Source organism: Rhinopithecus roxellana, chromosome 13, assembly GCF_007565055.1.
Source record: "Rhinopithecus roxellana isolate Shanxi Qingling chromosome 13, ASM756505v1, whole genome shotgun sequence".
Lineage (NCBI taxonomy): Eukaryota > Metazoa > Chordata > Mammalia > Primates > Cercopithecidae > Rhinopithecus > Rhinopithecus roxellana.
The window spans coordinates 103,924,398-103,949,706 of record NC_044561.1 but is presented as its reverse complement, the minus strand read 5'-3'; the positions used below and the strand labels follow the sequence as shown (position 1 = coordinate 103,949,706).

Genomic DNA, 25,309 nt, shown 5'->3' with positions numbered 1-25,309 from the left:
CAAAGTTCTGTCACTGAGGGACAAGAACACCAAGGTGTTTATCTACCAACTCATCCCTCATTGGCTGAGGGCTGCTTCAAGATTTTCTCCTTGACATTTGGCATTTCCTGCCTACCCCATGCTTGGTCAAAAACACACAGGTGACTGTTCCCTTTAATGAGAACTGTCTACCAAAGCTTTGGAGAGCACCCTGCAGGCACATTGCCCACAGGGTCTGCCTCAAGTTGTGATAACTTTGTAGCACTCCAGGTGGAACAATTTGGTAGTTCTCAACTTTTGTTGTTACTGTTTTTGTTTTTGTTTTTGGAGACGGGATCTGTTCTATTGCCCAGGCTGGAGTGCAGTGGCGTGATCACGACTCATTGCAGCCTTGACCACCCAAATTTGAGGATCCTCCCACCTCAGCCTCCCAAGTAGCTGGGACCACAGGCATGCACCACCATGCCTGGCTACTTTTTTTTTATTTTTAATAGAGACAAGGTCTCACTATATTGCCCAGGCTTCAACTCCTGCTAATCCAAACAATACTGCAATCCATCATTTTGCATATGTGTCCGTGTATCCACAGGGTACATTCCTAAAAGTAGAACTGCTGGGCCAAAGGGTGTATACATTTGTCATTTTGATGGATACAGTTAAATCAGGCAGCCTGTGAAGTCGCCTGTCCTCTGCACTCTTGCCAACATTCTTGTTAACACTCTGATCCTTGTCAATCTGGTAGATGAAAAAATAGTACTCATACTTTTAAATTTCATTTTTAAAAATCTAATTGAGGTTGGCATCTTTTCATGTATTTGAAAGCCATCTGTACTCCTAATACGTTAATGAATCTACACAATGACCAATGAAAGCTGCTAATGGTACACAGAGACAACCAGGCGTCACGTGCTGCCTGCCAAGAGAACACAGCACACCCATCAAATATTCTTGCCAAAAACATCAAGCGTGAGTCTGACCAAGCTTCTAAATGTAATCACCATTTATAGAAAACACAGGGGACAGAGGGGCATAATAAGTGACACATGGGATTGCAATTACCAAAATACAGACTGGGGGAAATCCTCAGGACAAATGACTCCATTTTTTTCAACAAATGAAATGGAAGGGGAAGAAGGGGTAGGGAGAAACAGAGAGATTATATATTAAAAGAGATTTTAATATATAGTAGGATGAACCACAGGACTCCCACATCTAGGAAGACAGAGCAGAAGTACTTTTCCCTATTTCTCCTGCTAAGTAAAACTAAGAACCTTTGACACTGTATATAAAATAAGAATAAAAAACTCAGGCTGGGCGCCGTGGCTCATGCCTGTAATCCCAGCACTTTGGGAGGCTGAAGCAGATGGATCACTTGAGGCCAGGAGTTTGAGACCATCCTGCCCAACATGACAAAACCTGTATCTACCAAAAATACAAAAATTAGCCAGGCATGGTGGCTCATGCCTGTGATCCCAGCTGCTCAGGAGGCTGAGGCACCAGAATTGCTTGAACCCAGGAGGTAGAGGTTGCAGTGAGCCGAGATCATGCCATTGCACTCCAGTCTGGGTGACAGAGTGAGACTCCATCTCAAAAAAAAAAAAAAAAAAAAAGAAAGAAAGAAAAAAGAAAAGAAAACTCTGAAAAGTGGAAAGAAGGCTGACCAGCTAGGGACCTTAAGACCTGAGACATGGCCAGGTGTAGTGGCTCATGCCTGTAATCCCAGCACTTTGGGAGAACAAGGAGGGGGGATTATAAAATCAAAAGATGGAGACCATCCTGGTCAACATGGTGAAACCCTGTCTCTACTATAAATACAAAAATTAGCTGGGTGTGGTGGCACATGCCTGTAATCCCAGCTACTCAGGAGGCTGAGGTAGGAGAATCGCTTCAACCCAGGAGGCAGAAGCGTCAGTGAGCTGAGATTGCGCCACTGAATTCCAGCCTGGGCTACAGAGCAAGACTCCATCTCAAACAAAACAAAACAAAACACAAAAACCATAATGAGACAAGTCTCATTATGTTGCCCAGGCTAATCTCAAACTCCTGGCCTCAAGCTATCCTCCTGCCTCAACCTCCAAAAGTGTTGGGACTTCAGGTGTGAGCCACCACACCTGGCCTTCAACTTGATTTTGTGTTGGTCGTTTCTCCACATCCGTAGAATATTTATTATCTGCTCACAATTCTGCCTTCTCTCCTCATGCCTCCATGCACACCCTGGCTGTAGGATATTTCTCTCGCCATCAACATTGGGCTTGACCTTGGGTGGTAGACTGTATTTTCGAAAAGTGATCTCAAAAATTTTCCCTCTTGGCCAGATGCAGTGGCTCATGCCTGTAATCCCAGCACTTTGGGAGGCTGAGGCGGGAGGATTGCTTGAGCCCAGGAATTTGAGTCTGCAGTGAGCTAGGATCGTTCCACTGCACTCCAGCCTGGGTGACAGAGTGAGACTTGGTCTCAAAAAGAGAGGAATGAGATCATATCCTTTGTAGGAACATGGATGAAGCTGAAAGCTATCATCCTCAGCAAACTAACACAGGAACAGAAAACCAAACATCGCATGTTCTCACTCATAAGTGGGAGCTGAACAGTGAGAACACATGGACACAGGGAGGGAACAACATACACTGGGGTCTGTGGGGGCGAGGGGAGAGAGAGCATTAGGACAAATAGCTAATGCATGTGGGGCTTAATACCTAGGTGATGAGTTGATAGGTACAACAGACCACCGTGGCACATGTTTACCTATGTAACAAACCTGCACGTTTTGCACATGTATCCTGGAACTTAAAGTAAAAAAAATTTAAAAGAAAAAAAGAAGAAATTTCCCTTCTCACATGCACCCCACATTTTACAATGACCTCCTCCTGAGTGGTGGAGTCCATGTGCTCTCCCTCTTGAACTTGGGTGTACCTTTGGTAGTGACTTGACCACTGGGCTCCAGCAGAAGTAATGCTTTTTGTCTTCTGAAGTTGAATCATAAAAAGACCATGCAGGCCAGGCGCGGTGGTTCACATGGGTAATCCTAGCACTTTGGGAGGCCAAGGCGGGCAGATCACCTGAGGTCAGGAGTTCGAGACCAGCCTGGTCAATATGGTGAAACCCCATCTCTACTAAAAATACAAAAAAGCCAGGTGTGCTGGTGCACACCTCTAATCCCAGCCACTTGAGTGGCTGAGGCACAAGAATCGCTTGAACCCAGGAGGCAGAGGTTGCAGTGAGCTGAGATCGTGCCATAGCAGTCCAGCCTGGGTGACAGAGCAAGACTCTGTCTCACAAAAAAAAAAAAAAAAAAAGACAAAGCACTTCCCCACCGCTCTCTTGGGACCCAGCCACTCTATTTTTGTTTTTGTTTTGGAGACAGAGTCTTGCTGGGTCTCCAGGCTGGAGTGCAGTGGTGTAATCTCGACTCACTGCAACCTCCGCCTCTCGGGTTCAAGCGATTCTCCTGCCTCAGCCTCCCGAGTAGCTGGGACTACAAGTGCTTGCCACCATGCCCAGCTAATGTTTGTATTTTTAGTAGAGATGGGGTTTCACCGTGTTGGCCAGGATGGTCTCCATCTATTGACCTCATGATCTGCCTACCTGGCCTCTTCAAAGTGCTAGGATTCCAGGCGTGAGCCACCACGCCTGGCCTCTAGCCACCATGTTTTAAGGGAGAACAAACTAGTCCACACAGATGGACCTTGGAGGGAGGCCACAAAGTGATGTTCCGGTTGATCTCAGGTCCAACTGTGGTCCCAGCATCAAGTACTACATATATGAGTGAAAACACCTCCAGCCAATCCTGGCCACAGCCCTTGAATGCTTCCAGCTGAGGCCCCAGATATTCTGGAGCACAGGCAAGTGGTTTCCACCACACCTGACCCGAATCCCTGACCCACAGGGTCTCTGAGGATAATAAAGTAATTGTTTTATGCCACTCAGTTTCAGGTTGGTTTCTAATGCAGCAATCATAATTGGAACACCTTGGCCAGTGGAATGTGGTGCAGTTTTGTGTGTGCTTGTTTTGGGCCTGGACTTTAAGAGTGTTCCCACCCATTCCTCTGCCCTGCTGACGTCTCAGACTTCTGCCATGAGAAGAACATGCCCTAGGTGTCCACTGGTCCCAGAACAAAGAGACACCAGAATAAATCTCAGTCCAACTTTTTTTTTTTTTTTTTTTTTCTGAAACAGTGTCTTGCTCTGTTGCCCAGGCTGGAGTGGAGTGGCACAATCTCTACTTACTGCAACATCCACTTCCCGGTTCAACCGATTCTTGTGTCTCAGCCTCCCAAGTAGCTGGGATTACAAGCGTGCACCAACACATCCAGCTAATTTTTGTATTTTTAGTAGAGACAGGGTTTCACCATGTTGGCCAGGCTGGTCTCGAACTCCTGGCCTCAAGTGATCTGCCCCCCCCCCCCAGCCTCCCAAGTCCCGGGATTACAAGCCTAAACCACCATGCCCAGCCCTGAGCCCAACTATTACGGTCTCAATTGTGTCTCCCCCAAATTCATATGTGGATCTTCTAACTCCCAGCACCTCAGAATGGGACTGCATTTGGAGATAAGACCTTTTAAAAGAAGTGATTAAGCCGGGCACGGTGGCTCAAGCCTGTAATCCCAGCACTTTGGGAGGCCGAGACAGGCGGATCACGAGGTCAGGAGATCGAGACCATCCTGGCCTACACGGTGAAACCCCGTCTCTACTAAAAAATACCAAAAAAGGCCGGGCGCGGTGGCTCAAGCCTGTAATCCCAGCACTTTGGGAGGCCGAGAAGGGCGGATCATGAGGTCAGGAGATTGAGACCATCCTGGCTAACACGGTGAAACCCCGTTTCTACTAATAATAGAAAAAAACTAGCCGGGCGAGGTGGCGGGCGCTTGTAGTCCCAGCTACTCGGGAGGCTGAGGCAGGAGAATGGCGTAAACCCGGGAGGCGGAGCTTGCAGTGAGCTGAGATCCGGCCACTGCACTCCAGCCTGGGCGACAGAGCCAGACTCTGTCTCAAAAAAAAAAAAAAAAAAATACAAAAAAAAAAAACTAGCAGGGCAAGGTGGCGGGCGCCTGTAGTCCCAGCTACTCAGGAGGCTGAGGCAGGAGAATGGTGTAAACCTGGGAGGCGGAGCTTGCAGTGAGCTGAGATCCGGTCACTGCACTCCAGCCTGGGTGACAGAGCGAGACTCCATCTCAAAAAAAAAAAAAAGAGGTGATTAAGCCAGGCACGGTGGCTCACGCCTGTAATCCCAACACTTTGGGAGGCTGAGGCAGGTGGATCATGAGGTCAGTTCAAGACTAGCCTGGTCAACATAGTGAAATCCTGTCTCTACTAAACATACAAAAAATTAGTCAGGTGTGGTGGTGAGCACCTGTAATCCCAGCTACTCAGGAGGCTGAGGCAGGAGCACCGCTTGAACCCGGGGGGCAGAACTTGCAGTGAGCGGAGATCGCGCCATTGCACTCTAGCCTGGGCAACAAGAGAGAAACTCCATCTCAAATAAATAAATAAATAAACAAACAAATAAGGTGATTAAGTTAAAATGCACAATAAATATTTGTTGGTTGAATGACTATTGTCGCAACCACTCTGCTAAATTCTTCCCTTGGCACCTACGGTATCTATGGAGATGTGCTACTCAGACTCTTCAAGAGAACCTGCTATGAAGAGGGTAGATGTACGACCACCTCCAGCTGCCACAATTTCAGACCTGCTGTAGTGTTCATGCCGAGGCCATGATCTTTCTGGGCCGCTCCCAACCAGGGACTGAGGCACAATGGGGTTACTAGGTGTGATGGTTAACACTGAGTGTCAACTTGATTGGATTGAAGGATGCAAAGTACTGTTCCTGGGTGTGTCTTCGAGGGTGTTGCCAAAGGAGATTAACATTTGAGTCAGTGGACTGGGAGAGGCAGACCCACCCTCAAGCTGGGTGGGTACCATCTAATCAGCTGCCAGCACAGCTAGGTTAAAAGTAGACAGAGGGGGCTGGGCGCAGTGGCTCATGCCTGTAATCCCAGCACTTTGGGGGGCCAAGGCAGGCGGATCACGAAATCAAGAGATCGAGACCATGCTGGCTAACACGGTGAAACCCCGTCTCTACTAAAAAATACAAAAAAGTTAGCTGAGCATGGTGCGGGCGCTTATAGTCCCAGCTACTCAGGAGGCTTAGGCAAGAGAATGGCGTGAACCCGGGGGGGCAGAGCTTGCAGTGAGCCGAGATCGTACCACTGCACTCCAGCCTGGACGACAGAGAGAGACTCCATCTCAAAAAAAAAAAAAAAAAAAAAAAAAGAAAGAAAGAAAGTAGACAGAGGGGCCAGGTGTGGTGGCTTTAGGAGGCCAAGATGGGCAGATCACCCTAGGTCAGGAGTTCAAGACCAGCCTGGCCAGCATGGTGAAACCTCATCTCTATTAAAAACACAAAACTTAGCCAGGCGTGGTGGCCCATACCTGTAATCCTAGCTACTCAGGAGACTGAGACAGGAGAATTGCTTGAACCTGGGGGGCAGAGGTTGCAGTGAGCTAACACCACTGCACTCCAGCCTGGGAGACAGAGAGCGACTCCAACTCAAATAAATAAATAAATAAGACAGAAGAACGTGGAAATACTAGACTGGCTGAGTCTTCTGGCCTCATCTTTCTTCTGTGCTGGGTGCTTCCTGCCCTCGAACATCAGACTCCAAGTTTGTTTTTCAGCTTTTGGAATCTTAGACTTACACCAGTGATTTTGCCAGGGGCTCTCAGGCCTTCAGCCACAGACTAAAGGCTGCACTATTGTTTTCCCTACTTTTGAGGTTTTGGGACTCAGGCTGGCTTCTCCTCAGCTTGCAGATGGCCTATTGTGGAACTTCCTTCCCCTTGTGATCGTGTGAGTCAATTCTCCTTAATGAACTCCCTTTCATATATACATCTATCCTATTGGTCCTATCCCTCTAGAGAACCCTGACTAATACACTAGGGATGCATTAATTTTGCCCAATACAGGACTCCACTAGTGGGCATTACTTGCTCTGGGACTTCCCACTGGCCTAGCCAAGACTTTCTGAAAGATGCTGGGCCAGTTATCAATGTATTACCGCTCAGCTCCAAATTCACTCTGCTCTGCACAATGGAGATGAACTGAACTCCTTTACAGTGAGATGCTGAGCTTTGCAAGTAGTCAGTGCTAGAAGAGACTTTCAGGAGGAGAGAAGGTTTCTGTGTGCGCGCTGTTCTTGCTCCTGTTTTTTGGTTGCTTAGCAGTGTGTGTGAGGACATTTAGTGGTGATCTGCCCCAGCCATGAGCCCAGTGTGCATAGCTTATAGCAACACTGCAGTCCTCAGGCCCGGGGACCATCTTCCAGCAAACCTCCTGATGCAGACGCTTCAAGGTTTAGGCCTCACATCTGCAAATGTGCCCCAATTCCACCCGCCCACCAGTCTCAGCTCCCTTAGGCCTCTGAGGGTTATTCCTGCTTACCCAGGGGACTATGGACCAGCTCTGGCCGCAGGCAACCCACCCAACTTCTCGCCATCCAGTGGACTGCAACCAACCACACCTTCTCCAGTGAGGTCTGAACCTCACTTGGGGAGGGCACCCCCTTCCAAGTTTATCTTTCCTTGGGGACTCTCCTTAGATATCTTTTAAAGGTCTTTTTTTTTTTTTTTTTTGAGACGGAGTCTCCTTCTTGTTGCCCACGCTGGAGTGCTATGTCGTGATCTTGGCTCACTGCAACCTCCACCTCCCAGGTTCAAGCGATTCTCCTGCCTCAGCCTCCCGAGTAGCTGGGATTACAAGCGTGCACCAGCACGCCTGGCTAATTTTTGTATTTTTAGTAGAAACGGGGTTTCCATGTTGGCCAGGCTGGTCTTCAACTCCTGATCTCAGGTGATTTGCCCACCTCAGCCTCCCAAAGTGCTGGGATTACAGGAATGAGCCACCACATAGATGCAACCGGCCTTTGCATCTTTATGGTTACTCTCCTGGGTAAGATTAATAATTTTTTCATATTAAACAACCCCTGTTTAAATTGCTTTGTGGTTTTTGTCTCCTGATGGGACTCAGAATGATCCAGAGGCCCTGAAGTCTGAGGCTGTTCCTATGCAATTCTCCTTTCTTCCCTTCTCTTCTTCCACAGGTGTCAGATCTGCACCGCAGTCTGAAGATTCTCCCAACCTACTCCTGCTTCCTCTCTCCTTTATCTCTCACAGGCATTACCCGTAGTAAATCTCTTCACATGGTTAATTCCTTCTTGGCATTTGCTTCGCAAAGAACCCAAATGGACACAGCTTCCCATTGTACTTAGAATAAAATCCCCCAGTGCTTTGAGAGGCTGAGGCAGGATCACTTGAGGCCAGGAGTTCGAGACCAGCCTGGGCAACATCGTGGAGCCCTGTCTCTACCAAAAAAAAAAGCTGAGCATGGTGGCTCATGCCTGTGATCCCAGCACTTTGGGAGGCCAAGGTGGGCAGATCATGAGGTCAGGAGTTCGAGACGAGCCTGGCCAGCATGGTGAAACCCTGTCTCTACTAAAAATAGAAAAAATTAGCCGGGCGTGGGGGCGGATGCCTGTAGTTGCAGCTACTTGGGAGGCTGAGGCAGGAGAATGGCGTGAACCCAGAGGGCAGAGCTTGCAGTGAGCAGAGATTGTGCCACTGCACTCCAGCCTGGGCGACAGAGTGAGACTCCATCTCCAAAAAATAAAATAAAATAAAATAAAATAAAATAAAATAAAATAAAATAAAATAAAATAAAATAAAATAAAATAAAATAAAATAAAATAAAATACCAATGGCCACGTGCGGTGGCTCACGCCTGTAATCCCAGCACTTTGGGAGGCAAAGGGAGGTGGATCACCCAAGGTCGGGAGTTCGAGACCACCCTGACCAACATGGAGAAACTCCTTCTCTACTAAAAATACAAAATTAGCTGGGCATGGTGGCACATGCTTGTAATCCCAGCTACCAGCGAGGCTGAGACAGGCAGGAGAATCGGCTGAACCCAGGAGGCAGAAGTTGCGGTAAGCTGAGATTGCACTCCAGCCTGGGCAACAAGAGTGAAACTCCGTCTCAAAAAAAAAAAAAAAAAAATTAGCTGGACATGGTGCTGTATACCTGTACCACTACTTGGGAGGCTGAGGTGGGAGTATCACATGAGCTCAAGAATTCAAGGATGCAGTGAGCCATGATCATGCCACTGCACTCCAGCCTGGGTGACAGAATGAGACCCTACCAAAAAAAAGAAATGAAATACCACCTCTTCCTAAAGGCCTTCACTACCAACCCCCAATCCCCTTTATCCTGTCCCCTCATGCTGCTTTGTTGTGTTTCTTCATGGCGCTTATTACCATGTAACTTACAAGTTATTGCATTATTTTTTCATTTTTCTATCTCCCTGCATAGAGGAATGTCTCCTCCGTGAGGCAAGGTCTTTGCCTGCTTGTTCACTGCTGCATCCCCAGGGCCTGGATTAGAACCTGGCACATAGTAGGTGCTCAGTAAGTATTTGTTTTTTGTTTTGTTTTGTTTTGTTTTTTGAGATGGAGTCTCTCTCTGTCGCCCAGGCTGTAGTGCAATGGTTTGACCTCGGCTCACTGCAACCTCTGCCTCCTGAGTTCAAGCGGTTCTCCTGCTTCAGGCTCCTGACCAACTGGGACTACAGGCATGCACCACCACACCAGGCTAATTTTTGTATTTTTAGTAGAGATGGGGTTTCACCATATTGGCCAGGCTGGTCTTGAACTCCTGACCTCAAGTGATCCGCCCTCCTTGGCCTCCCAAAGTGCTGGGATTACAGGTGTGAGCCATTGTGCCCGGCCAAGTATTTGTTAATTAGCTGAATAAAAGAGTGTCCTCACCTTTGATTAAGCCACTTGCTCCACCCCTGATGCCTTCCCTTCTTGCCTTTCCTAATCCCACCTAAGCCTTGGCTCCAGCCCCCACTCCTCCAGGAAGCCCTCACTGACCAGATGAGTTCTGAGCCCTTCTTGCACTTCGCCTGGTAAAATGCCTAATTTTAGGTGCCAAGTAAAGTCTGAAGTGGAGGTGAGAGGCAGAAGAGAACCAATCAGCTTTATTGGGGTTAAGGGCAGGGGAGGGGAGGGGCCGGCAGAGGCTCCCAGCCAGGGTGGAGCCGCAGGGAGACAGCTGGGGATGCAAGTCATTTCTTCCACTGTTTCTTCTCATAGTCCCAGCGGGAGGCCAGGCCCTGCACAGGATTGACCTTCATGTCCAGCATGCGCTGCAGCTGCTTGGCTTTCCATTCGTCCGTCAAGGTGATGGGCTTTGGAGGAAACACTGCAGGGAGTGCATGGGGTGGCTCAGGATCCGGCCAGTCTTCCTCCACCAGCCAGGGTCTCCAGCCACCCTGTAGCCTTCCCAGCTACTCCCAAGGCTGACGGTACAAGTTACTCCGGGGTGTTCCTCCACCAGCCAGGGTCTCCAGCCACCCTGTAGCCTTCCCAGCTACTCCCAAGGCTGACGGTACAAGTTACTCCGGGGTTGGGGTATCCTGCACTGAGGCGCTCCCTCCACCCTGTCTAGCCCAGCACCCCAGACTTTCTCCTAAAGCATCGCCCCAGACACCTCTCGGTTCTGATCCCAGCTTTGCCTTAGACTCCAAGGACCGTGGGAGCCAGGCCAAGGTCCTTCCCAACTCAGTCGCCTTACCTACCTCTGTGGCCTGTGGTAATAAGAGCACTGATTTGAAGACTGCCTGAATCCAAATCCCAGCTCCACCACTCCCTTGCTGGGTGACCTTCAACAAGTCACTTCACCTCTCTGAGCCTCAATTTCCTTACCTGTCAAAAGCAGGTCCTATCCACTAGGATTGTGGGAACTGAGTATTTCCAAAGCTGTTGGCACAACATTAGACAAATATTAAGCACCTGATACATGTTATCTACTATAATTATGTAATTACTGAGTTTGTTCCCACTTGCTGGGCAGGGTCCAGGATGAAATAATTCCTTTTACTTTCTAAGGGGGTTGAGAGTAGGAAGTAGGTAAGAGTGTTCACTTTAAAAATATGGGGACAGGTAGCAGGGCGTGGTGGCTCACGCCTGTAATCACGCCCAGGCCGAGGTGGGCAGATCACTTGAGGTCAGGAGTTCGAGACTAGCCTGGCCTAGTCAAACCCTGTCTCTACTAAAAATACAAAAACTTGGCTGGGCGTAGTAGTGTATCCCCGTTATCCCAGCTGCTCAGGAGGCTGAGGCAGGATAATTGGTTTAGTCTGGGAGGCACAGGTTGCACTGAGCCAAGATCATGCCACTACACTCCAGCCTGGCTGGCAGAGCAAGACTCTTTCTAAAAAAAAAAAAAAAGGCCAGGCGCAGTGGCTCAAGCCTGTAATCCCAGCACTTTGGGAGGCCGAGACAGGCAGATCACGAGGTCAGTAGACCGAGACCATCCTGGCTAACACGGTGAAACCCCGTCTCTACTAAAAAATATATATATACACAAAAAACTAGCCCGGTGAGGCGGCGAGCGCCTGTAGTACCAGCTACTCGGGAGGCTGAGGCAGGAGAATGGCGTAAACCCGGGAGGCGGAGCTTGCAGTGAGCTGAGATCCGGCCACTGCACTCCAGCGTGGGCGACAGAGCGAGACTCCGTCTCAAAAAAAAAAGAAGAAAAAAAAAATGGGGAGAGCCGGGTGCAATGGCATGTGCCTATGGTCTCAGTTACTCAGGAGGCCAAGATGGGAGGATTACTTAAACCGAGGAATTCTAGTCCAGCCTGGGCAACACAGAAAAACTCCTGTCTCTTTTTTTTAAAAAAAAAAGAAAAAAATCTGGTGGGAGAGGCAATACTTAATCTAAAAGCTGAAAGCACTCATAGAGGCATTTTAGGCACCTTGATGTGTGGATCGGGACAGGAAAGGCCTGGAGGCCCGAGCTCCCAACAGCTCTCATACCTTACTTTCTGGTCCACCTGGCCCTGAGGATGACTCAGCCTTCCTGATCTCCATCCCTGGTACATTCTATCCCAGGAGCAGAGCAGGAAGAGAACAACCTTTATGAGCATCGACTATGTGCCAAGCACTAGGCTAGACTAGCCCTTCCAGGATGCACGGGAGGTGCTGAGCCTTCCACTGGTCTACCAGAGGGATGGGCATTAAAATAAAAATTGTTGGGCTGGTGTGGTGGCTCACGCCTGTAATCCCAGCACTTTGGGAGGCCAAAGTGGGTGGATCACAAGGTCAGGAGTTCAAGACCAGCCTGGCCAATATGGTGAAACCCCATCTCTACTAAAAATATAAAAATTAGCTGGGCGTGGTGGCATGCACCTGTAGTCCCAGCTGCTCAGGAGGCTGAGGCAGAAGAATCGCTTGAACCCAGGAGGCAGAGGTTGCAGTGAGCTGGGATCACGCCACTGCATTCTAGCCTGGGTGACAGAGCAAGACTCCATCTCAAATAAATTAACTAATTTAATTAAATAATTGTTGGAGTCAGGCCAGGTACGGTGGCTCATGCCTATAACCCCAGCACTTTGGGAGGCCAAGGCAGGTGGATCACAAAGTCAGAAATTTGAGACCAGTCTGGCCAACATGGTGAAACCCCATCTCTACTGAAAATACAAAAATTAGCTGGGCATGGTGGCGGGCGCCTGTAATCCCAGCTACTTGGTAGGCTGAGGCAGGAGAGTCGCTTGAAACCAGAAGGCGGAGATTGCAGTGAGCCGAGATTGCACTACTAAAGAACAAAACTCTCTCTCAAAAAAAAAAAAAAAAAAAAAAAAAATTGTTGGGGTTGGGGTCTACCCCCAGAGTATCTGACCAGTGGAGCTGAGAATATGCATTTCTAGCAAGTTTCTAGGTGGTGCTATTGGTACACAGAGAACACTTTTGAGAACCACTCTTCAGAGGTAATAAAAGCTCAGCTGTACATGTGACTACCCAGCTAAAGACTATATTTCCCAGCTTCCCTTGTAGCCAGATGGTCACGTGATCATTTCTCAGCCTATAGCATGTGAGGAGAAGTGGTTTGAGCAACTTCTAGGCCTCAAAGAGGAGCCTATTTTCCTTTCCCTTTTTTCCTTGGCTGGAATGTAGGCCTGATGGCAGGAGCTGGAGCAGCCATCTTGCATGTCAAGGATGCAGAGCAACAAGACAGAAGGAGCCTGCATTGTGGAGTCCCCACATTTGTCTGGATTGCTTCTCTGCCCTTGTTGTGAGAAAGGAATAAACCATTATCTAATTTAAGCTCTTGTAAGTTGGGGACTCTCTGTTACAGTAGCTGAAGCAATATACTGAAAAATAGGCCAGGCGTGGTGGCTCATGCTTGTAATCCTAGCACTTTGGGAGTTCGAAGCAGGCAGATCACTTGAGGCCAGGAGTTTGAGACCAGCCTGGCCAACATGGCGAACCCTGTCTCTACTAAAAATACAAAAATTAGTCAGGCGTGGTGGCACACTCCTGTAGTCCCAGCTACTCAGGAGGCTGAGGCAGGGGAATCACTTGAACTGTGGAGGCAGAGGTTCCATGTATGTATATGTATATATATACACTGAAAAACATATAGTTCATACACAACAATCAGTTACAACACCATTCATGACTATGAGCCAAACACTGGCCTATAGCCCTCTCTCATTAAAATCCTCTTAAGTACCCTGAAATGGAACATTACTATTTCCATTTTACAGATGAGGAAACTGAGGCCCAGAGAGGTAAAGTTCCTACATTCAAACCTAGACAGCCATGCTCTGCCCTTCACACTACACCTCTTCAGAAATTTTCAACTCTTCAGATGAGTGCCAGCATGGTTCCTTTAAGAAACCATCTGGTGGCCGTGACCACAAGGTCATGGCCCAGGACTGCATCTAGATGAGGTGTTGCTACTCACTGTAGACCCGCTGCCACCAAATCACCAGAGCTGCGAATCCAAAGAAGAAGAAGACATAACCCATCACTGTCTTCCACTCATTGGAGCGACGGTTCATCTCCGCAAAGGTCTCATTGAACTGGAGCCGGTACACTGGAGGCAATTGACGGGGAGGGGGGAAAGGCCTCAGGTGCGTCCACTCTAAGTGATCCCTGGCTTCCCCCTCCCTGCAGCAGATGCTGTTCATTCAGCAAATCCTTACGGAGCATGTACTATATACACAGCATGACCAAGAACTGGTGACAGCAGTAAGTAAGCCAGATGAAAATCCCTGCCCTTGTGGAGTTAAGAGGGGAGACCGTGGCAAATGCTTCAGGGAAACAGTTGGGTGGCCAGGGAAGGTGTCTCAGAGGAGGTGACATTGGAACTGAGGCTTGAAAAATCAATGGGAGAAAGTTGGTGAGAACTGGAAGAAGTGCAAAGACCCAGAAGCAGGAAGCAGGTAGGGAAAGAGTGAAGTGAGGACCACTGTGGCTGGAGTGAAATGAGCAAAAGAGAGAGAATTTAGGAAATGCGAGGCTGGCCAGAGCCGGTTCACACAGGACCTTGTCAGAATCCATGGAGAAGAATCTGGATTTCATTTCAACAGAATTAGGGAGGGGGCCAGGCATAGTGGCTCATGCCTGTAATCCCAGAATTTTGGGAGACCAAGACAGGTGGACTGCTTGAGTCTAAGAGTTCGAGACAATCCTAGGCAATATAGCGAGACCCTGTCCCTACAAAAAATTTTAAAATTCGCCAGATAAGGCTGGGCGCGGTGGCTCACGCCTGTAATCCCAGCACTTTGGGAGGCCGAGGCGCGTGGATCACGAGGTCAGGAGATCGAGACCATCCTGGCTAACATGGTGAAACCCCATCTCTACTAAAAATACAAAAAATTAACCAGGCATAGTGGCGGGCACCTGTAATCCCAGCTCCTCGGGAGGCAGAGGCAGGAGAATGGCGTGAACCCGGGAGGCGGAGTTTGCAGTGAGCCGAGATTGCACCACTGCACTCCAGCCTGGGAGACAGAGCCAGACTCCGTCTCAAAAAAATAATAATAATAAAATAAATAAATAATAAAAAATTAGCCAGGTACAGTGGCATGTGCCTGTGGTCCCAGCCACTCGAGAGGCTGAGGCAGAAGGACTACTTGACCTTAGGAGTTTGAGGCTACAGTGAGCAAGGATCCCATACAGTGCTCTCTTAGCCAGGGCAACAGGGTGAGACCGTTTCTTTTTTCTTTTTTGAGACAGAGTCTCACTCTGCTGCTGAGGTTGGAGTATGTGATCTCAGCTCACTACAGCCTCTGCCTTCCGGATTCAAGCAATTCTCCTGCCTCAGCCTCCCAAGTAGCTGGGATTACAGCCACCTGCCACCACGGTCGGCTAATTTTTTGTATTTTTAGTAGAGACAGGGTTACACCACTTTGGCCAGGCTGGTCTCCAACACCTAACCTTCAAATGATCGGCCCACCTCGGCCTCCCAAAGTGCTGGGATTACAGGCATAAGCCACCACACCAAGCCGAGACCCTGTTTCTAAATAAATAAATAAAATAAAAGAATTGGTACATTCGGCTGGGCACGGTGGCTCACACCTGTAATCCCAGCACTTTGGGAGGCCAAGGCGGGTGGATCATGAGATCAGGAGATTGAGACCATCCTGGCTAACACAGTGAAACTCCGTCTCTACTAAAAATACAAAAAATTAGCCAGGTGTGGTGGTGGGTGCCTGTAGTCCCAGCTACTCAGGAGACTGAGGCAGGAGAATGGCGTGAATCCGGGAGGCGGAGGTTGCAGTGAGCCGAGATCACACCACTGCACTCCAGCCTGGGCAACAGAGAGAGTCTCTGTCTCACAAAAAAAAAAAAAAAAAAAAAAAAATTACCCTACGTGTATAATCCTTTCTCAGTACATTAAATAAATATGAAAACAAATATCCAAAGGAAAATCAAAGCTGGCAGCAGAATTCCTTGGGGAAAGGGAACCGTCTTAGGTTTTGGGAAGACACCTGGGTGGGCGGTTTAGGCTGAGACAGTGAAATCAACCAGTGGAGGCCACTCAGCATGGCTGTAGTAGAGCCATGCATAGACACAGGCCATGCACTCCAGTGCTGCCATGCCCGCCTGCCCTGGAAGAGGTCTGACAAGACTCAAGGCATTTGGCCTGGCATGATGGCTCATGCTTGTAATCCCAGTGCTTTGGGAGGCCGAGGCAGGAGAACTGCTTGAGCCCAGGAGTTCAAGAGCAGCCTGAGCAACCATAATGAGACTGCTCTGTCTCTACAGAAATATAAATAAATTAATAAATAAATAAATAGCCGGTGTGGTAGCTCACACCTGTAATCCCAGCACTTTAGGCTGAGGCAGGTGGATCATGAGATCAGGAGTTCGAGGCCAGTCTGGCCAACATGGTGAAACCCTGTCTCTACAAAAAATACAAAAAAAGGCCGGGCACGGTGGCTCAAGCCTGTAATCCCAGCACTTTGGGAGGCCGAGACAGGCGGATCACGAGGTCAGGAGATCGAGACCATCCTGGCTAACACCGTGAAACCCCGTCTCTACTAAAAAATACAAAAAACTAGCCAGGCGAGGTGGCGGGCGCCTGTAGTCCCAGCTACTCGGGAGGCTGAGGCAGGAGAATGGCGTAAACCCGGGAGGCGGAGCTTGCAGTGAGCTGAGATCTGGCCACTGCACTCCAGCCTGGGCGATAGAGCGAGACTCCGTCTCAAAAAAAAATAAATAAATAAAAAAATAAAATAAATAAAAAATAAAAAATAAAATAAAATAAAATAAAAAAATACAAAAAAAATAGCCAGGTGTGGTGGTGCCCACCTGTAGTCTCAGCTACTTAGGAGGCCAAAGCAGGAGGATCACTTGAACCCAGGAGGCAGAGGTTGCAGTGAGCCGACATGGGGCCACTGTACTCCAGCCTGGGTGACAGAGACCCTGTCTCAAAAAAAAAAAAGAAAAAAAAGTTGTTTAACTGATCTGTGAGGCTACACTGCAATGCACCAAGCATCCCACCAAACCTTCAGTGTAGCTAATGTGGTATAGCAGCTAAGGGTGAAACCCCTGGTGCCTGTCTGTGTGGTTTCAAATCTTGCCTCCACCACTCTCTAGCCATGCGACCATTGCAAGTGACTGCACTTTACTGAGCTGAGGCTCTCGAATGTGAGCTAATGAGAGCACCTACCTCCACAGCGGTGCCTGCTACCTGTAAGCGTGCAGTACACATTAGGGGTGGTGCTCATGACCATCTTGCTTGGCGAATGTCCGTCATTTATTTCTCTCTCTCTCTCTTTCTTTTTTTTCTTTTTTCTTTTTTTCCCCCAGACAGGGTCTCACTTTGTTACCCAGGCTGGAGTGCAATGCAGTGGCACAATCACAGCTCACTGCAGCCTCAACTCCCCTGGGCTCAGGCAATCCTCCTGCCTCAGCCTCCCGAATAGCTGGGACCACAGGCATGTGCCACCACGCTCAGATAAAGAGGGTCAATTTCTGAAATGAAGAGAAAACCAAGATATGTATATGTGTGTGTGTGTGTGTGAGAGAGAGAGAGAGACAGAGAGAGAGAGAGAGGGGAGAGAGGAAAGGTGTTGAGAGAGGGCTGGAAATGCAAGCTCACAGGCAGAAAGGGAGCCTGGCTGGCTCACAGCTGCATTCCCAGTGCATGGTATTGCAGTAGGTGCTCAATAAGATGTTGACTGAATGAATGAATTTGAGAAGCACGAACCTTTCCCCACTAGGAATCCCTTGAAATCTTGGAGGTCAGGCTGAGTGTTCCCATTCATGGAATGAGAATAAGGTGCTAAAAATATCAAAGGGTCAGCTCAGGGGTGCTCTGGTGGACATGACAAGGGACCACACATCCCTCCAGTCTCCCAGGGTCAGAGGGCTCCTCCCCAACCGCCTCACCAGCCTCTCTCTGTTCCATCTCCCCCACATCACTCAATTCCAGGAGCCTCCACAGTCTCCTGCTCTGACACCCTTCCCCATGCACTTCCCACTCCCTGGCAGTGCCCTCCTCTTCACCCTTAAAGGCCAGCTGGAAAGTGCCCTCCTCTGGGAGGTCCACCAAGATTTCATCTCACAGTCCTTGAACACACCTCACCCTAGTCACATATTCTGTATTATAATTATTGGGGTCTGTACTGGTTTTTCCCACGGGACTGGGAGCACCATGGGGACAGGAACTATCCAGGTGATTCACCTCTTGTCCCCAGCATTGCCTAACATCAGGCTATTATGCACAAATAGGTGAGTGAATCAACAAACAAAGGCATAAACTTCACCCCTCAGGTGTTTGGAGGTTTCTGGCTGTCTTGGGGGCCTCTCTCTGCCCTCTGATCCCTGACAGGCCCTTCTTTCCAAAGTCAGGCCCCAACCCACTCTCTCCAGCCATCCCCACCCTGACACCTACGGGCCACCTTTTCGGCGTGGGTCAGCAGGGTCCAGCTTCCCTTCTCCTTCTCCTTCAGGGCCTGCTGCTCAGCGTTCAGTTCTGTGCAGAAGGGCTCTTCTGGCATGGGGTAGTGGCGCTGGGCATAGCAGTTGGTGTAGGGGGGCGTCTTCCCCCCACCACGGGCTGCAGACACAATGGAGGGAGCTGAGTCCAGGCTGCCCCTTGGATACCCTATCTCTAACTATATTAATAAAGAAAGTGGCCGGGCTTGGTGGCTCATATCTGTAATCCCAGCACTTTGGGAGGCCGAGGCGGGTGGATTGCAAGGTCAGGAGTTCGAGATCAGCCTGGCCAAGATGGTGAAACCCCGCCTCTACTAAAAATACAAAAATTAGCCGGGCACAGTGGTGGGCGCCTATAATCCCAACTACTCGGGAGGCTGAGTCAGAAGAATCGTTTGAACCCAGGAGGCGGAGTTTGAAGTGAGCTGAGATCACGCCACTGAACACTCTAGCCTCGGCGACAGAGCAAGACTCTGTCTCAAAAAAAAAAAAAAAAAAAAAAAAGGTTTATAATAGCTTGGGGTACTAGCAAGGGCTCAATAAATGTTTCTTTGTTATTCTCCATGGGTCAGCAAGGCCCTTCTTCTATCTGGCTGAAGTCTCTCCTGCTTTAGGTCTCTTTCTTCTTACTAGCATTCAAACTAGGCTCTGGAAAGGAGGAATCAGGGTCCAAGGTTCTGTCAGCATCCTCCACCTCAGCACAAAAGACCTAGGGACCTGAGGCTTGGGGGCTGGCTCCTAAGGAAGCCTGGAATGGAGATGGCCACTGTCTGCTCACCCCGCGGACTCCATTTCCTGGAGAAACTTGGCCTGGGACCAAGGAGTGGGGTCATAGGAAGTGTGGTAGGAACAGGCCCAGTGTGGCATGGAAGGGCAAAGGGGGCAGAGGGGACCCCTGCCCCCATCTCTGGAGTTAGGCTGGGAGGAAGGACTCCAGGTCTCACCGGTGCCTTCTGAGCTATGCATCCCTCGTCTTCCGCGTCCACCTTTCCTCAGCAACAAACTCCAGGCAGCTTTGGGCAGCATCTGGGGACATGAAGGTATAGATGAGTTCTGCCCCCACATCACCCTCTGCCCCCAAACCTTAGGGCCAGATGGAGAAAAGCTTTTCCACTGGTATGGTAGTGGTAGGGATCCCAGAGTTTCAAGGTCGCCCTCATGCTCTTGACCCTTCTAATTTTGTCTGATATCCCTGGGAGGGGGGCAATGGGGGTCCTAGACCTTTGGAGCCCCTTCTTGGGACCTCAATTCACCATCTGAGAAGTGGGAGGAGGCCTAAGTGTTGGGCCAAGGTCTGAAGAGTTTGAGGCTGAGGGCTTGGGTTCTGGTGCCAGTCCCAGCTCAGTCTGGCCAGACTGGAGAACTCTGCTCAGTTGTTTGCTCCCCAGAGGAAGCTGGGTGGGGGTCCAGGCTGAGAGGGAGCAGGTCCTGAGGCTCTCTTCCCTGCCCTGCACAGGCAAAACAGACAGACCGTCTGGCCCCCACCCCTTCCCCCGTAATTGGCCGCCTACGTGCACACACGCCTGCTCTGCTGGATCTGGTCGGGGGTAGGGGACTGGGCTCAGCCAGACCGGCTAAGCCCAGTCCCCCACCCCCAGGGAAGACTGGGGGTTTGGCATCCATGGGGGTGGGGAGGGGCTTTAGAGGATAGGGACTTAACTGGGTCAGAGGGAGGGAGACACACATCTGGGGAAAAGAAGGGGATCCCACATCTAGGGAGAGAGAGGGACACCCAACAAATAGAGTGAGGGAGGGGGTACATTACAGGTGATAAGTGGGAGGGGGCGGCCCGCACTTCTGGAAAAGAGGGGCTCCGGCCGGTGATTATGATTAGTGGGTGGGAGAGCTCCACATATCCAGAGAGGGAGGGTGTAATCTGTATTTGGGGAAAAAGATGGCATACATATGCAGACGGAGGACTCTCCAGGAACCCTCAACTCTAACCTGCATGAAGCCCCCCAACCCTCTAAGACAGGGACCACTCGGGGCGTGACCCAGCGGTGAAGGCAGGAGACCGAGCCGCGCCCCTGACGCGCGCGGGCTTGGGTTGCAGGGTCCTCCGCCAACTCACTCACCTCGCGGGCTCGGCAGCGGGAGCGCGACCCGGGTCTGCCCAGAGAGCAACTGAGAACCCGCTGCGGAGGGACCTGAGCGCGGGCGCCCGCCCCGGCCCGCCCCACAGCCTTTCAGGGCCGCCCCCGCGTGGGAACGTCCTGCTTCGGCTGGGCGTGGGAGCGCACAGCCCGCGTCCCTGGGGGCACCCCGGCCCACAGCTTCGGGGGAGGGGCTGCAGAGCGACTCCTGCATCAGTGTCCCTACCCCTGGGGTCCTGCCTCTGGAGACCCTCTGCAGACAGTAGTCCCAAGAACAGGGTCTCCCTGCCTCCTCCACACATTCCCTCCTTGCTGTTTCTCCCACCTGGGATGTTCTCTTCAGGCCTTTGAAGACGCAAACCTTCCAGCTAGGCCCAAAGCCTCCTACTCCAGAAACATCTTTTAGGCCAAGCGCTGTGGCTCACGTCTGTAATCCCAGCACTTTTGGAAGCCTAGGCGGGCGGATCATCTAAGGTCAGGAGTTCGAGACCACGCTGGCCAACGTGGCAAAACCCCATCTCTACTAAAAATACAAAAATTAGCCGGATGTGGTGGCATGCGCCTGTAGTCCCAGCTACTCGGGAGGCTGAGGCAGGAGAATCACTCGAACCTGGGAGGCAGAGGTTGCAGTGAGCCGAGATCCCACCATTGCACTCCAGCCTAGACAACAAGAGCAAAACTCCATCTCAAAACAACAACAAAAACAACAAAAGAAGAGAGGTCATCTTGGCCAGAGTGCCATGGTTAAAGGGGAGGCTGGATGGAGGGAGAGGTGGGCTGGACCACCAAGAAGGACCTGTAGGTCATGGTGAGGAGCTTGGATTTTATTTAAAGAAGGTGATTGGCCGGGCGCGGTGGCTCAAGCCTGTAATCCCAGCACTTTGGGAGGCCGAGATGGGCGGATCACGAGGTCAGGAGATCGAGACCATCCTGGCTAACACGGTGAAACCCCGTCTCTACTAAAAACTACAAAAAAACTAGCCGGGCGACGTGGCGGGGGCCTGTAGTCCCAGCTACTCGGGAGGCTGAGGCAGGAGAATGGCGTGAACCCGGGAGGCGGAGCTTGCAGTGAGCTGAGATCTGCCACTGCACTCCAGCCTGGGCGGCAGAGCGAGACTCCGTCTCAAAAAAAAAAAAAAAAAAGAAGGTGATTAAACTGGTGTGGTGGCATACCTGTGTAGTCCCAGCTACTCAGGAGGCTGGGGTGGGAGGTGGAGGTTGCAGTGAGCTGAGATGACACCACTGCTCTCCAACCTGGGCAACAGAATGAGACCCTGTCTCAATAATTAATTAATTAATTAATTAATTAAATTAAAAGAAGGTGGGAGGCAACCAAAGTTAAGAAGAGGAATGATGTGTTCGAATGAAGCAGAGCATGAGTTCAGTAAATGTGTCCCGGGACTGTCAGTATACGGATGGCGGATGAATGGGCGAGGGCTGGGGGTCCCCTCAGTGGCCTGGAGACAAGAGCTTTTCAGGTCTCCCTGCTCTAGGTCCCTGAGGTATGCCCAGCCTCCATGCCTTCCATCAGGGTTCCTGTACCCTAACGAGGCCATAGCGGCCTGCTCCAGACAGTCTCTAAAGACTGGCCAGGTTGGCCGGGCGCGGTGGCTCAAGCCTGTAATCCCAGCACTTTGGGAGGCCAAGACGGGCGGATCACGAGGTCAGGAGATCGAGACCATCCTGGCTAACACAGTGAAACCCCATCTCTACTAAAAATACAAAAAAATTAGCCGGGCGTAGTGGCGGGCGCCTGTAGTCCCAGCTACTCGGGAGGCTGAGGCAGGAGAATGGCGTGAACCCGGGAGGCGGAGCTTGCAGTGAGCCGCGTCGGTGCCACTGCACTCCAGCCTGGGGGCAGAGCGAGACTCCGTCTCAAAAAAAAAAAAAAAAAGACTGGCCAGGTGTGGTGGCTCACGCCTGAAATCTCAGCACTTTGGGAGGCCGAGGCGGGCAGATCACTTGAGGTCAGAAGTTCGAGACTAGCCTGGCCAACATGAAGAAAACCTATCTTGCTGGGTGCGGTGGCTCATGCCTGTAATCCCAGCACTTTGGGAGGCCGAGGCGGGCGGATCACACACAAGGTCAGGAGATCAAGACCATCCTGGCTAACATGGTGAAACTCCGTTTCTACTAAAAACATAAAAAATTAGCCAGGCATGGTGGTGGGCACCTGTATTCCCAGCTACTTGGGAGGCTGAGGCGGGAGAATGACGTGAACCTGGGAGGCGGAGGTTGCAGTGAGCTGAGATCGAGCCACCGCACTCCAGCCTGGGCGACAGAGCAAGACTCCGTCTCAAAAATAAATGAATAAATAAATAAATAAATAAATAAAATAAAATAAAACCTATCTCTACTAAAAATACAAAAATTTGCCAAGCGTCATGTCATATGCCTGTAGTCCCAGCTACTAGGGAGGCTGAGGTGGAGGTCGCAGTGACCCGAGATTGCACCACTGCACTCCAGCCTAGACGACAGAGCGAGACTCCGTCTCAATAAATAAATAAATAAATAAATAAATAAATAAATAAATAAATGGAGGGGGCTTAGTCCTGGGGGCAGATGAGCCTAGAAGGTGAGGGGCTCAAGGGAAGGTGTTAGAGGGACCCTAGAGTGCACATCACCTCCATTCTGGATGGTGCCAGAGACAAATCTTCGAGAAGGCAGCTTGGGAGTCTTCCCGAGTTCCAAGAGATGTCCAGCTCCCAGAACTGGCCAGGTTGGGCCCATTGCTGGTCACTCTGGGAGCTGCTCCTTCCGTCCCCCAACCAAGGTAATTCCAAATGTGAGAGACCCCCAAAAGGACCATCTTGGCTGGGCGTGGTGGTTCATGCCTGTACTCCCAGCACTTTGAGAGACCGAGGAGGGTGGATCATCTGAGGTCAGGAGCTCGAGACCAGCCTGGCCAACATGGCGAAACCCCATCTCTACTAAAAAGACAAAAATTAGCCAGGCGTGGTGGGGGGCACCTGTAATCCCAGCTACTCGGGAGGCTGAAGCAGGAGAATCGCTTGAACCCAGGAGGCGGAGGTGGCAGTGAGCCGAGATCGCACCACTGCACTGCAGCCTGGCCCACAGAGTGAGACTCCCTTTCCAAAAAAAAAAACAAAAAAAGACCACCCCTTACCTCTTGGTTGCTAAGCAGGGTGTTCTATAGAGTAGTCCTATGGACAGAGGACAGGGGAAGACGCTTCTTCAAGAATCTGGAGGAAAGCATGGCTTTTTTTTTTTTTTTTTAAAGCTTTGTAGAGACAGGGTCTTGTTATGTTGCCCAGGCTAGTCTTGAACTCCTGAGCTCAAGGGATCCTCCTGCCTTGGTCTTCCAAAGTGCTTGGGATTATAGGCGTGAGCCACTACGCCAGGCAGAAGGTGATGAGTCTTGCCAGACCTTTTTCAGGGCGGCTGGGAGGGTGGTGGCTGCACTGGAGTGAGTGGCCTGTGTCTATGCATGGCTCTACTACAGCCACTCTGAGTGGCCAAGCGGCACCATTTCTGGGTCTAATTTTCCCCTCCTCTCCTCAGTTTCACAGGGTCTCCCAAGGGAAGGCATTTGGGAAAGGCGTCCCTCTGTTCTTCCCTGCGCTCTTCCGCCCCAGTCTCTGTGGGAACATCAGGTTCCAGAAGTTGAGTGATGCTGTGATAAGGAACATCTGTGGGGGAAGCCCACCCTTGGGCTGAGAGCCATGGGGTGGAGGCAGGCCCTGAGCAGCTCACAGTGAATATAGCCTGCAGGACGATTGCGGAGCCTCCTTTCGAGGTCCTGAACCTGGGAAGAGATGGACTGTCCCTTAAGGCAGGCCACTCGGGGTCCCAGAGCCAAAGAATATGGGTCTTCTGGAACCCTGGTGGGTCCAAGGGTGGAGAGGGCTCCGAAGAGGGCATTCAGGCCACTTGCCACAACAGGGCCAACATGCCGAGAGCTCTGGGACAGGTTAAGACCTACCAACGGGAGGGATGGCAGCTCACACTCACTTGGTCGGCTCCAGGGAGCCCCCCAGATTCTGCCCAGACGCTAAGACCTGAGCCACAGCCTCAGCATCCCCCTGCCAACAAGATCCCCACCCAGGCTCTAGGTTTCACAGAGGACCCACCTCCGGCCTGCCAGCCTAGAGGGGATACTGTGGAAGAGCTAGGCCTCACGCAGGACCCTAAGGTAAAAATAGGAAAAGGTGCTGGACAAAACGTCACAGACCTGGACTCCCAGCCCTTCAGGAGGCCCGAGGGCCCCTTGAACCCAAGGAGGAGGTCTAGTACAGAAGGAGCAGGGAGAGGCGGGAATGGGCAGAGCTAGCCACGAGGAGCGAGGCCAGGGTACAGCAAGGAAACCAGGAGCCGAGGGGGCAGGGCCAGCGAGCCGATGGGCATGGTCAGTGAGCCGAGGGCCGTGGCCAGGAGCAGAGAGCAAGGCCCACCCAGCTCACCCGTGAGAGCGGAGGCTCTGCGGAGCCGTGGGAATCGCTGAACAATGAGAGTGTCCCGGCAGCAGCTCAGGCTCGGAGGACGTCTCGGGAAGACCCGCAGCTCCGGTGGCCCGTCAAGCAAGTGCTTCTAAAACCCTGGACAGGCACGCCAGGTCAGAACTGACACCGAGAGCTGGGCGTGGTGGCTCGCCCCTGTAATCCCAGCACTTTGGGAGGCTGAGGAGGGAGGATTGCTTGAGATCAGTAGTTCAAGACCAGCCTGGGCAAAATGGCGAGACCTTGCCTCTACAAAAAAATAAAGAAAAAAATTAGCAGGATGTGGTGGCACACACCTGCAGTCCCAACTAAGGAGGCTGAAGTGGGAGGATTGCATGAGCCCAGGAGCTCGAGGCTGCAGTGAGCTGTGATTGCACCACTACATTCCAGCTTGGGCAACAGAGCAAGATCCTATCTCAAAAAAACAAACTGCCGGGTGTGGTGACTCACGCCTGTAATGCCAGCACTTTGGGAGGCTGAGGTGGGCAGATCAC

At 50.9% G+C, this 25,309-nt stretch overlaps 1 protein-coding gene across 4 annotated transcripts; it reads right to left on the bottom strand.

The window, feature by feature from the left end:
• Positions 1-9,983: 9,983 nt before the first annotated feature.
• Positions 9,984-20,429, bottom strand: LOC104653722. 4 transcript variants are annotated; one of them, XM_030915389.1, is made up of 7 exons: positions 20,031-20,125; positions 19,519-19,713; positions 19,210-19,291; positions 18,222-18,386; positions 13,782-13,913; positions 10,737-10,790; positions 10,104-10,233 (listed from the first exon to the last, which is right to left on the bottom strand). In XM_030915389.1, the coding sequence occupies exons 2-6, from the start codon at positions 19,519-19,521 to the stop codon at positions 10,753-10,755; spliced, it is 420 nt and encodes a 139-aa protein (XP_030771249.1). In that variant the 5' UTR covers positions 19,522-19,713; positions 20,031-20,125; the 3' UTR covers positions 10,104-10,233; positions 10,737-10,752. The 4 variants fall into 4 exon arrangements, with proteins under 4 accessions (XP_030771246.1, XP_010351101.1, XP_010351100.1 ...); XM_030915386.1 differs by lacking the exon at positions 10,737-10,790 and having other exon boundaries at positions 9,984-10,233; positions 20,031-20,045; XM_010352799.2 differs by lacking the exons at positions 10,737-10,790; positions 19,519-19,713; positions 20,031-20,125 and adding an exon at positions 20,341-20,429 and having other exon boundaries at positions 9,984-10,233.
• Between the last annotated feature and the right edge of the window lie 4,880 nt (positions 20,430-25,309).